This window comes from Neolamprologus brichardi, chromosome 1 (genome assembly GCF_056152115.1).
Source record: "Neolamprologus brichardi isolate AB-2024 chromosome 1, ASM5615211v1, whole genome shotgun sequence".
Taxonomy (NCBI): Eukaryota; Metazoa; Chordata; class Actinopteri; order Cichliformes; family Cichlidae; genus Neolamprologus; species Neolamprologus brichardi.
Window position 1 is genome coordinate 33,107,481 of NC_142104.1, and position 12,253 is coordinate 33,119,733.

General features: G+C 39.8%; 1 protein-coding gene across 1 annotated transcript; it reads right to left on the minus strand.

Annotated features, from left to right (window-relative positions):
• Positions 1 to 7,075: 7,075 nt before the first annotated feature.
• LOC102788062 (photoreceptor-specific nuclear receptor-like) lies at positions 7,076 to 11,997 on the minus strand. Its single transcript, XM_035909122.2, has 8 exons — positions 11,641 to 11,997; positions 11,095 to 11,245; positions 10,315 to 10,418; positions 9,871 to 10,173; positions 9,052 to 9,230; positions 8,189 to 8,429; positions 7,742 to 7,847; positions 7,076 to 7,444 (listed from the first exon to the last, which is right to left on the minus strand). The coding sequence occupies exons 1-8, from the start codon at positions 11,729 to 11,731 to the stop codon at positions 7,312 to 7,314; spliced, it is 1,308 nt and encodes a 435-aa protein (XP_035765015.1). The 5' UTR covers positions 11,732 to 11,997; the 3' UTR covers positions 7,076 to 7,311.
• Positions 11,998 to 12,253: the final 256 nt, after the last annotated feature.

The window sequence follows — 12,253 nt, forward strand, 5'->3', positions numbered from 1 at the left end:
TGAAATGAAGTGGAGGAACAAATGTTTTAAACCTTGCCACTTGATCATTTAAAAGTGATTCATAGAATAACATTTGGTCAAAGACAATGTAGCATCACGTTTAGGCATTTAATTAACAGTCAAGTTAACAAAAAAAAAGTATTGTTGAGTTTGGTGGTGCAGATATTTAAATGGTTAGTAAGTAATAAGTCTGAGTCCAGTAAATTCTTCACATCTGGCTGGTACCCTTTCTACAGTGAAACACGCTGATGGTAGTATCATCCAATGGGAGTGCTACTCAATAACAAGACTACAGTCAGGAGCCATGTATTAGGCACAATTACTTTTCAGCACAAATATGAATTCAGCCAGTCACATGGGAGAAACATCAAACTGAGCATCAAATTAGGTTGTCGTTTGGTTGTTGCCAGACACACTGGTCCAGCTATTGCTGCTCATCTAATGGGACATCTCATGATCTTCACCTACGACTCTATGGGTTTGTCATTCAGATTAGGTAATGTTATTTTTGCACAGCAAATGGCACCAACCTGTTTGCCTCCCTCCGCTTGTTACTTAACAGACTAATCTTTTAAGATGAAAATCTCTCACTGAAACAAAGGCAACCTTTGTGTGAACGAGTGACAGAAAGGTGAAAATGAGAATGGGACACGTTACGTAAGGACCTCAACTTAAAGTTTTATGAAATAAAAATGAGACAGAAAGAAACCATGTGACGAGCATCCAGTGCCGCTGCAGAGGACGAACACTAACAACAGACCTCACCTTCTCCAAACTGCAGCTGAAGCAGGACTTTATGATGATTTCCAGTGCTCATGCTGTGTATCTTAAAAGAAAATTTAATGGCACCATTTGAGTCGAAGCATATTTTGCTGGGAAATCTGGTGCCTGTGGGAGCTGAAAGTGTTTTAATCTGGACTGGTGAGTTTCCGTCATAAGGCTGCAGAGGGCCAACTGATCTGATCCAAAGACTGGGACTGTAAGGGCCTGGCACTGGATCCAGATGGCTCAAATGCTGCTATTTCAACATAGAAAAATCTCCACAGATGTGCTGGATGCTGTTCTTAACTTCTTAAACTCCAGACTTCAAGCTCAGTTTCAGCTTAGAATGAAAAATATTCGTGTTAAAATAAGAGTTTTCAGTTTCTTGCTCTTTAAATTCAGCTTACAGGCATAAAAAAACAAGTTTGATGTCTCTATGAAATGCAGCAGGGGTCCACTTCCTCTCCTCTGCTGTGTCTCTTTGATAGTAGCAGTGTGTTTGAATGAAAAGGTAAAGAAATACTGACTGACGTTTCTTATCAAGCTGACATTTGGCTGAGGTACACCAACGCTCATTTAAACCACATAGAACTCATCATTTCAAACCTCATTTCAAGGTGGAATTTACTTCATTTTAATAATACTGTTATAAGGTCACTGTGTAGATGGCAATGTGAAGACACGTGGTACAGAGTGTAAAGATCCTACTACTTCTTGATGTAGTCAGGTGTCTGACTACAGTCTGGTCAAAATATTTTTGTTTGTTTGTTTACCTTTTAAATATTGGAAGGGTGACAGTCAGAGGCATAGAAATACATGGGAGTATAATACATATACTTATATATTCAAATGTGTATTTGTATTTTGAATTTAATGCTTTTCACAAAAAAGACAAAATACATTAAGCAGAAATAACATAATAATGAGCAGTTACAGCATGATAACTGATGATAAGTTGTAACTGTTACTTTCTGTGACCCGTGTTTCAGTCATGTGTCCATGTTTGTTTTGTCTAAGTGTGAGGTTCCTGTGTTATTTTGAAGGTCCCCTTATCCTGTGTGCATTGTTTTCAGTTTAACTGCTTTTGTTTCCTCTTCCTTTATCGACTGTATACCAGCTGTATCTCAGTCCATCCTTCAGAGGCTGCATTTGAAGGCCGATTACATCACAGCAACGCAACGTAATTTGAAGGCTGCTCCAAATGCAGCCGACAAATGCGTCCTTCATTTCCCCGGATTTGAAGGATGGGTTGGGTGTATCCTTCCTGGCCCAACCTATCCCAGAATTCATAGCACGGCCCAGCCAATTCCAGTTTCCAACAATGGTGGCAGCTACTTAGTTGTAAAATTACTCTTATTACTCTTTACAATACTTTATTAATTAAGTTATTATTCCTAATATTTCCATAATAATATAAAAATACTTTTCAAATGCGGCAATGGTGAAGAAGTGCGGCTAACGAATTTGAAATATTACTCTTTCTGGGTCACAAAATAAACTTTTAACATATTTTCAGGCTAGAATGTAGGTGTGTAAACTGCAAATATCTGCTCGATTTATCAAGACATCACATATTTGCAAAAGTGCTCCAACGTTTTCTGAGACGTCTGTTACTCACCAGCTCGATAGCTGACCGGGTGGCCAAGGCTCACTAGAGCCGGCGAGAACACTGGACTCCCGGCACATCGTTTTCAGACCCTGCGCGGTGTTTCACTACTCAGGTTAAACATGATATATAAGTCACTTAGATAACTTAAAAATGTTATTGTTTGGATTTTTTCAGTGTTCTATTTGTTCCCGAGTAAATCGGTTTGGCTGAGATTAAAGTTTCATACAGCTGAATAAACCTCAAACAGAAAACTGATTAAACAGTGTGAGATGGTAGGGAATTTACTCGAATTCAATTTCAATTCAATTTTATTTATATAGCGCCAAATCACAACAAATGTCGCCTCAAGGCGCTTCATAGATACAGAGAAAAGCCCAACAATCATATGACCCCCTATGAGCAAGCACTTTGGCGACAGTGGGAAGGAAAAACTCCCTTTTAACAGGAAGAAACCTCCGGCAGAACCAGGCTCAGGGAGGGGCGGCCATCTGCTGCGACCGGTTGGGGTGAGAGAAGGAAGACAGGATAAAAGACATGCTGTGGAAGAGAGACAGAGATTAATAACAGATACGATTCAATACAGAGAGGTCTGTTAACACATAGTGAGTGAGAAAGGTGACTGGAAAGGAAAAACTCAATGCATCATGGGAATCCCCCGGCAGCCTACATCTATTGCAGCATAACTAAGGGAGGATTCAGGGTCACCTGGTCCAGCCCTAACTATATGCATTAGCAAAAAGGAAAGTTTTAAGCCTAATCTTAAAAGTAGAGATAGTGTCTGTCTCCCGGATCCAAACTGGAAGCTGGTTCCACAGAAGAGGGGCCTGAAAACTGAAGGCTCTCCCTCCCATTCTACTTTTAAATACTCTAGGAACAACAAGTAGGCCTGCAGAGTGGGAGCGAAGTGCTCTAATAGGGTGATATGGTACTACAAGGTCATTAAGATAAGATGGGGCCTGACTATTTAAGACCTTGTATGTGAGGAGCAGGATTTTGAATTCAATTCTGGATTTAACAGGAAGCCAATGAAGGGAAGCCAAAACAGGAGAAATATGCTCTCTCTTTCTAGTCCCTGTCAGTACTCTTGCTGCAGCATTTTGGATTAACTGAAGGCTTTTCAGTGAGTTTTTTGGACATCCTGATAATAATGAATTGCAGTAGTCCAGCCTGGAAGTAATAAATGCATGAACTAGTTTTTCAGCATCACTCTGAGACAGGATATTTCTAATTTTAGAGATGTTGCGCAAATGGAAGAACGCAGTCTTACATATTTGTTTAATATGTGCGTTGAAGGACATATCCTGGTCAAAAATGACTCCAAGGTTCCTCACAGTGTTACTGGAGGCCAAGGTAATGCCATCCAGAGTAAGAATCTGGTTAGATACCATATTTCTAAGCTTTTCAGCGCCGAGTACAATGACCTCAGTTTTATCTGAGTTAAGAAGCAGAAAGTTAGTGGCCATCCAAGTCTTTATGTCTTTAAGACATTCCTGCAGTTTAACTAATTGGTGTGTGTTATCTGGCTTCATGGACAGATAGAGCTGGGTGTCATCTGCATAGCAGTGAAAATGTATGCTATGTCTTCTAATGATGCTGCCTAGGGGAAGCATGTATAATGTAAACAGAATTGGTCCTAGCACTGAACCCTGTGGAACTCCATAATTAACCTCAGTGTGTGAAGAGGACTCTCCATTTACATGCACAAATTGGAGTCTATTAGATAGATATGATACAAACCACTGCAGTGCAATACCTGTAATACCTACAGCATGTTCTAATCGCTCTAACAGGATATTATGGTCAACAGTATCGAATGCTGCACTAAGGTCAAGAAGGACAAGCACAGAGATGAGTCCACTGTCAGAGGCCATAAGAAGATCATTTGTAACCTTCACTAAAGCTGTTTCTGTGCTGTGATGAACTCTGAAACCTGACTGAAACTCTTCAAATAAACCATTCCTCTGCAGATGATCTGTTAGCTGTTTGACAACTACTCTTTCAAGGATTTTTGATATGAAAGGAAGGTTGGAGATTGGCCTATAATTAGCTAAGACTGCTGGGTCTAGAGATGGCTTTTTGAGTAAAGGTTTAACTGCAGCCACCTTGAAGGCCTGTGGTACATAGCCGATTATTAGAGATAGGTTGATCATATATAAGATCGAAGAATTAATCAATGGCAGGACTTCTTTGAGCAGTTTTGTAGGAATGGGGTCTAAAAGACATGTTGATGGTTTGGAGGAAGTAATTATTGAAGTTAACTCAGAAAGATTAATTGGAGAAAAAGAGTCTAACTTAACATCAATGGTACTACAAGTAGCTGTAGATAATATTACATCTGTGGGATGATTATTGGTAATTTTTTCTCTAATGATAAAAATTTTATTTGTGAAGAAGTTCATGAAGTCATCACTAGTTAACGTTAAAGGGATGGTTGGCTCAAAAGAGCTCTGACTTTTTGTCAGCCTGGCTACAGTGCTGAAGAGAAACCTGGGGTTGTTCTTATTTTCTTCAATCAGTGATGAGTAGTAAGCTGTTCTGGCTTTGCGGAGGGCTTTCTTATAAAGCAACAAACTATTTCTCCAGGCTAAATGATGATCCTCTAAATTTGTGACACGCCATTTCCTCTCCAGATTACGAGTCATCTGCTTTAGGGTACGTGTTTGAGAATTATACCACGGGGTCAGGTACTTCTGATTAGAGACCTTAGTTTTCACTGGAGCTACAGTATCCAGAGTCGTACGTAGTGAGGAGGTGAAATTATTAACAAGATAATCGACCTCTGTTGGGGTAGCGTTCAGATAGCTGCTCTGCTCTGTGTTGGTACAGGGCATTGACGATGATAACAGTGGCTGGATTATATTCTTAAACTTAGTTACAGCGCTTTCAGAAAGACATCTACTTTGATAAAGTCCACTCTCCACTGCCGTGTAATCAATTATTGTAAATGTAAATGTTATCAAGAAATGATCAGACAGGAGAGGGTTTTCAGGAAACACTGTTAAATGTTCAGTTTCTATGCCATATGTTAAAACAAGATCTAGAGTGTGATTAAAGTGGTGGGTGGGTTCTTTTACATTTTGAGAGAAACCAATTGAGTCTAACAACAGATTAAATGCCATGTTGAGGCTGTCATTTTTAGCATCAACATGGATGTTAAAATCACCCACAATAATTATTTTATCTGAGCTCAGAACTAAATTAGATATAAAGTCTGAGAAATCAGACAGAAACTCTGTGTAAGGCCCAGGTGGACGATAGATGATAACAAGTAAGACTGGTTTCTGAGTTTCACAGCTGGGGTGGACAATGCTAAGCATCAGGCTTTCAAATGAATTAACAGTCTGTCTTGGTCTTTCATTAATTAATAATTAATGTCCTGTTATATTTTAGATAGCAAGGAGCAGACGGCTCAGTTTATTAAACTCCACCGAGACAGCTGGCGAGGCAAATCTGAAGGCTAGACCGTCCCACTTCACAGCCTTGCTTCCGGCCTTCTCGGTCTTTGCAGGATCTGGCCCATGTAGACCGCGAAGGCCGGGTCCTCCGAAGAATGCAGCCCCTGAAGTGAGACACAGCTATTGTCTCGGTGTCCCTTTGCCCTTTGTTGTGTTGTCCCTCATTCCTGCTTGCTGAGTGTCCTCATGTTCCAAGTGTCTCGTGTAGTTTCCTAGTTAGCAAATTACTAGTCTCTCCCTAGTTAAGTTCTTTTCTATTTTTGATCCTTGTGAGTCCAGCACAAAAAGCTGTATTTTGAGCTCAGTGGCGATTCTGAGTCCTGCACATTGGCTCCTAATCTTGTCAGTAACACAGCAATATATACCTGTCAAAAAGCTGCAAAAGAATTCAGAAGCATTTCTGTCCCGTATTTGCAGACAGTTTGGACTGACCAAAATCTGTCAGTCCAAACTGTCAGTGTGTGTTCTGCAACATTCACACTAAAATTTGAGTGAAAATGGTTCATCTGGAGTAAAAAAAAGTGAAAAAGTGTTTTTGCTTCTACCAGCAGTCTTAAAGATGTCTCACCAATGTTTTTTGGTTTTTTCGTTGGTTTCACTGAGAAAGTGGGTGGAAAGGTGTCACATACATGATGCTGTTATTCCAACACGCCAAAATAATGAAGTTTCACTTAAGGCTGAATGACAATGTTTTCAAATGACTCCACAGCTGTATTTAAGAGAAACAATAAGAAAATTGATACAGTTAATGCTTAACACAAAGACATAAAGTGAAATGTCACTCTCCACGTCTGTGGAAAGCAGTAATGCTGATACGCCAGTATAAGCATTAGTCTTACTCACACTTTGCTTAATTTTCGTAATTCTAATTTAAATAGGAGGTACAGATTAAAGGGGCTCAACTTACATCTTAGTCATCTTTTTTATTATATTCATTGTGTGTGAGAGTGTGTTGAAGGATCTGTGTATTAACCAGACAGAAGAGGGCACTGTTTCATGGTTTCAGTGCAAGCTCTTAGTAACATAGCAAGTATACTGAAAACATTCATGTTCCATAGAATTAAAGCAACAGGTATATTTTTGATTTTTTCTTCTTTGTTTTTACTTTTTCAAGGCGTAACAACATAAATACAACAGTCACATTAACGTCAGCAGGGCCACACACACTTTACCAAACAAATTACACTATTACCAAACAAAGTATTTTTATTGAAACAAACAACAACAACAAAACTAGTATGACCATAACTTCAAATCAGAGACTCTTGATATAATACAAAGAAAACGCATTATGACAAAAACTGAACTGAATTTTCTTCTTTGTCAAATTAACTGATGTGGAAGTGACAAAAGAAGACAATAAAGTGGCCAAAAAACAACAGCATGCAGAATCTCTTGTATATATACAAAGCAAATATCTGTCAGTCATCATCCCATCCAAAGCAGGAGATTACTGATGACTGCATGGGTTTCTCTGTGATACTTTTAGTTTTTGAACATGTCACACAGCAATTTCTCCATGGGAGTGTTTCCAATGGTTCTGTGGAAGAACAGCAGCTCTATCCGCTCAGAATTCACAAAGCGCAGAGAGGGAAGGAGAAGAAGCAGCTTTCCGAACCTAAACACAAAGATCATAATAAAATTAAGGCCATGTCAAATGATTTAAAGCAAAAGCCTTTCACATTGTAGAATCAGTTAAAAAGAGAAATCAGTTTTTTATATAAAACCTCAAATTAAGGATGCTTGTCATGAAACAGAATGAAGGAATGAAGGTTACTTTCAAATCCAGAAATTAACTTTTAAACATAATAAAGAACAAGAATTCTGTGTTTTGTTGTAAACACAATGGAGTTTTGTTTTGTGTTTTGTCATTTTGTTCCATTAAATTGGTGACCTTTATCAGGTAGGTTGTTACCTGGCTGGTTGGCTAGGGTAGTGTGACCGTATGTGTTGTCCCAGCATGACTTGCGACTGATCCTGCAGGTTCTCCACTTGTTCTGGATCTTTCAAACCTCGAGTCTCTGTGAAGCAGAAGAAATACTTTATGGAATTTTTGCTTTCTAGGGAAAACTGTTCCTGACAAAAATTGTATAACATTCCATGTAATAAAAAAAAAAGACTATAATTTTGATGTACCATACTGATGGGCATCATAATTATAAAGTGATGATATGATTACTAAATGACATGTATGGTAATATAGTGATCTTAATTAAATAAAACACACTGAGGGAAATTTGAGCCTCTGCGTGGTGCTTATCTCTTGAAAACAATGACAGTGGACATAGCTAAGTACTGTGATCATGTTAAAGGTAATCTGCCAGACTGTAGACAAGCAACTGAATAGTGTTTTGTTCCTCACCTGGCTTGAAGAGCACAATGGCCTTCAGGCAGGCGAACTCGGTAGGATCAACAGCGAGGGCCTTGAAGCGGCTGAAGACCTCCTGTAGGAGGCGCAGGTCCAGGCTAGTGTAGCTGGTTTTTCCCTGCATGCCAGGGCAGAGGTCTGGCAAAGACAGCAGTGGGCAGCTGTCTAGTGGCAAAGACCACTGGATGGCGCAGAGGAGGAAGAGTTCACTCCATGCTTCCTCCAGCAGGATGACCTGGTGAAGAAGAAAAACCAGAAACTGAATATGCACCCCTGTACTCAGCTTCACTGTCGACCCAAAGAAATCACAAAGAAAAACTATAGATGCTCATTCCTGACATTCCCTTTTATTGCAGAGCCAATCACATTGTAATGTTGTCAAACAGGAATGGGACCACTAATTCCGTGTTCACTTACTTATTTATAGTCAGACAGTATTTGTGGTACTGTTAAATGTCATATTGTCATTTCATGATGCTGAATGTGCTTTGTGGTCATTGTGGCCATGTCATGAATGTCATGAACATGAAGTTACATCAACATATGTAATCCTGTAAGCACATAATGACATTGGTATTTGGAATTTACAGATAAAAATAATAATTTCTCTCTTTTTCTGTCATTGTCGCATATAAAGATAAATCATGATTCAATATATTTTTAGATATAAAAGAGACATCTGAATTTTATTTTTTTATCTCTGTAACTTTAATTTGTCTTTTATCATTATACTTTTTTTTCTAACAAGAATAGAGGTCAATTTTAACCTATTAAAAATAGTTACAAATGCAAAGTGAAAAAGTTTATAGAGACTATCTTTAAAAAAACAAACAAAAAAACCCTCACTTTCAGCTTACCTGGTCTCTGAAGGGCAGGTTGGAGAAAACGGGCAGGTTCTTGGCCCATTTCACGGACATGAAGAGAAGCCTTGCTGAGGTCTCGTATACATTTTCAGAACCAGACGGGTACAAAGCCATGTGGTACTCTGAAGACGCCCGCTCTGGTTCATTGCTGGTCACATCTATGTTTTCATCAACTGAAACAGAAAAGATGAGCTCAGAATCAAGAGTGCAGAGGGAAAAAAACCAACTTGTTGCATAGACAGATGAAACTAAACTTCAGGTAGTTGTGATGAGCTTCAGTTCAGGTTAGATTAGACTTTATTACTATGTAATAAAGTCATAAAATTTGAGCTCCAGCTGAAAGTCAGCAGCTGCCCATATGGACAAAAAAAAGTCTCTCTAAGACTAAAGAACATGTCATCATAGTTTCACATGTTAGCATTTTGTACATGCTACTAAATGCCTGATGTTTGCTAAATAGTAACTTTAAAATATTAAATTGAATTAGAAGAATATTTAAGCAGAGTTGCAAATTTGGTTAGCTAGTAAAGATAGTGATCACTCCAGAATGGGATTGATCATCATGGTGATCTCATCATGCTCCGGTAAGTGGAGATGTAACCATGACAGATTTGAAATCAACCCCACCTTCTTCACTGCCCACCTGATAACACCCTCTTATGCTCTGCCATTTGTACTGAACCCCAATTATTTGCGTTTTACCCAAGAATATGTGTTTTCTAACCATCATTTCCCCTGCAAGTCCTAATGTGAAGGAGAAAGCTTCACCTTAAATTTACAGCAAAAACCTTTCATTTGACAACTGTTGCTCACCATCCTCAGGCTCCAACTTGGCACAGGTCTCAGCTGTCATGAGGCTTGCCATAAAGCGGTGGTTGTTCTGGGGACTGATGCAGCGCTGGGTTGCAACAGAGGAAGTGATGGACATGGAGGAGGTGATGTGGGGCCACGTGATGACAGAACCATTGGAGGATGATGAAGAAGATGAGGAAGAGGAGGAGGAGGAAGAGGAGGTGGGTTCCCGTGTGGTGGCCAGGTGCTCCTTCTCCGGGTCCACATCGATGGAGTCCAGGCGGACCTGAGCTGTGCTGCGGGGCTGCCGCTCGTTCTGAACCGCTGCAGGGGGGAGACAGAAAGGCGCAACCTGTTATCTAAGGTGATAATACAGGAATGATTTTAACCTCTCACAGGTTCATGTTTGAGTTCCACTGGACACCAATCAGTTTAATGAAGCTCATGAATGCTAAAACGACTCACCGTCCTTATTCATGCCCGCCTGCAGGCACTTTTTCAGCCGACATGCCTGGCACTGGTTACGATGAGCCTTGTCCACTGGACACATGCCTGTACCGGCCTGGCACCTGTTAACCAACAGTCACGCATTTTAAAGGGAGAGTCCACTCAAAATGACAAAATAACATTCACTTATTTTCTTGTGGCTTACAGAATATTGAAAGCAGTAAGAACATAATAATTACTAAAGATCAGAATGTATATGGAAAATGTCCGAATTCTGAATAAACCAGTGTGGTTAAGTCCTTAATTTTAACCTGCCATTCATCAAAAGAAAAACATCAAAAGGGAAAAGAAAAGTTTTGGGTTCTACTTTTAATCACAGATGGAATTAAAGGTGTACTAATACCCCAGGGATTTTAATATATATTTATTAAAGCTATTTATGTTTTATGGCTTTAAAAGTTACTTTCTGTCAATATAATAATAATAATAATAATAATAATAATAATTATTATTATTATTATTATTATTATTATTATATTTGAGTGCAAAAAGTGCATTTTTTTTTTCATTCACAGTGACTTGTGCTGCTACAATTTTTTTTTTAATCTGAAAGGCATTTACTTATACAGTAATAGGAAACACTTTAATTTAGAATAATATTTGGCAAAATATGGGGTTTGTAGAGGCTAAAACCAGAGTTTATATTCCTTTCACCTTGAATATTGACTATTTTAAATAGATGAGGAAACGTCACACGATGAAGCTGGAATAACTGTCTACAGCTGAGTTTCCTCTTGCCTGTAAATGAGTCTCCTCCTCACACTGCGCTTGAAGAAGCCGCTGCAGCCGTTGCAGGCGTAGATGCCGTAGTGTTTCCCGCTGCTGGTGTCTCCACACACTTTGCAGACCAGAGCTGGGCTCAGAGCTTTGCCCGGTGCAGGACTCTTGGCTGTGAGTCAAAAACAGTCACAGAGTAGGTCGGTTATTGCCACTCATTAGGGCTGGTATTGTTTCATACATGTGCCTGCCATCTGTACAGTCAGCTCTGTCTGCTGGTAGCAGGACAGTCTGTCTAAACACTCACAAAAATTGAATAAAATCCTTAATTATAATTTAAAAAAGCATTGCTGGCTCATAATTATGTGTTTTATGAGAGTTATTAATGTTTTTGTGTTGGATTTCATTCATAACCCGATGCATAACCCGATAATTGAAAAAATTTCAGGTGTTTCAAACTTTCATATTGTTTAAGTGCTAACTTTTCCTCCCTGTTACAGAGCCAAGTCAGTGTTACACTCTTCAGACTCCATTGGCAACTTGTTGTCGTTGGTGTGGAGCTCTTACCTCCCCTGCTGTCATCAGTCCCACCGCTGCCAGATGACTCGGTGGGGGAAGAGGATGGCATCATGGGTATCTTTGTAAGGTGATCCTCCATTATTTTTCTCTCAAAATATCTCCTCTAGTGATTGACAAAGGCAGATAGGAAAAAGTTTTGGTCCTCTTCTGCTCAGTTGCTTCAAAGAAAAATACGTAGGGCCGCAGGGCCTCCGGTGGTCCCCGGTGGACAGATGGCAGGGTGAGCCCGTGCTGTGTGTTGCAACCTCTGCTGTGGTTGTTCAGATGAGCTGGGGTCCTGTCATGAGCTCCAGCTGACACTTGTTGCACGTGAACAGGTTGTGTGCGCGTGTGTGTTCCCTCCGATGTCTGTCACTGTCTGTGGGCTCTCCTCAGCAGCAGGTCCTCAAAAGGGAACCCGGGGGGTGGTGGAGGGGGTAGGATTAGCCCCAAGCGCTGTGTAAGCAGCATGCTTATTTGTCATCCTCTTAATCTTTACTGTTCATCTACTGATCAATCAGTCACATTGCCAGCACAATGGTGCTGCTCAGACATGGATCGTCATGAAGTCTGCAAACAAACAAACAAGCAAACAAACAAAAAAGAATCAGCAATGACAACA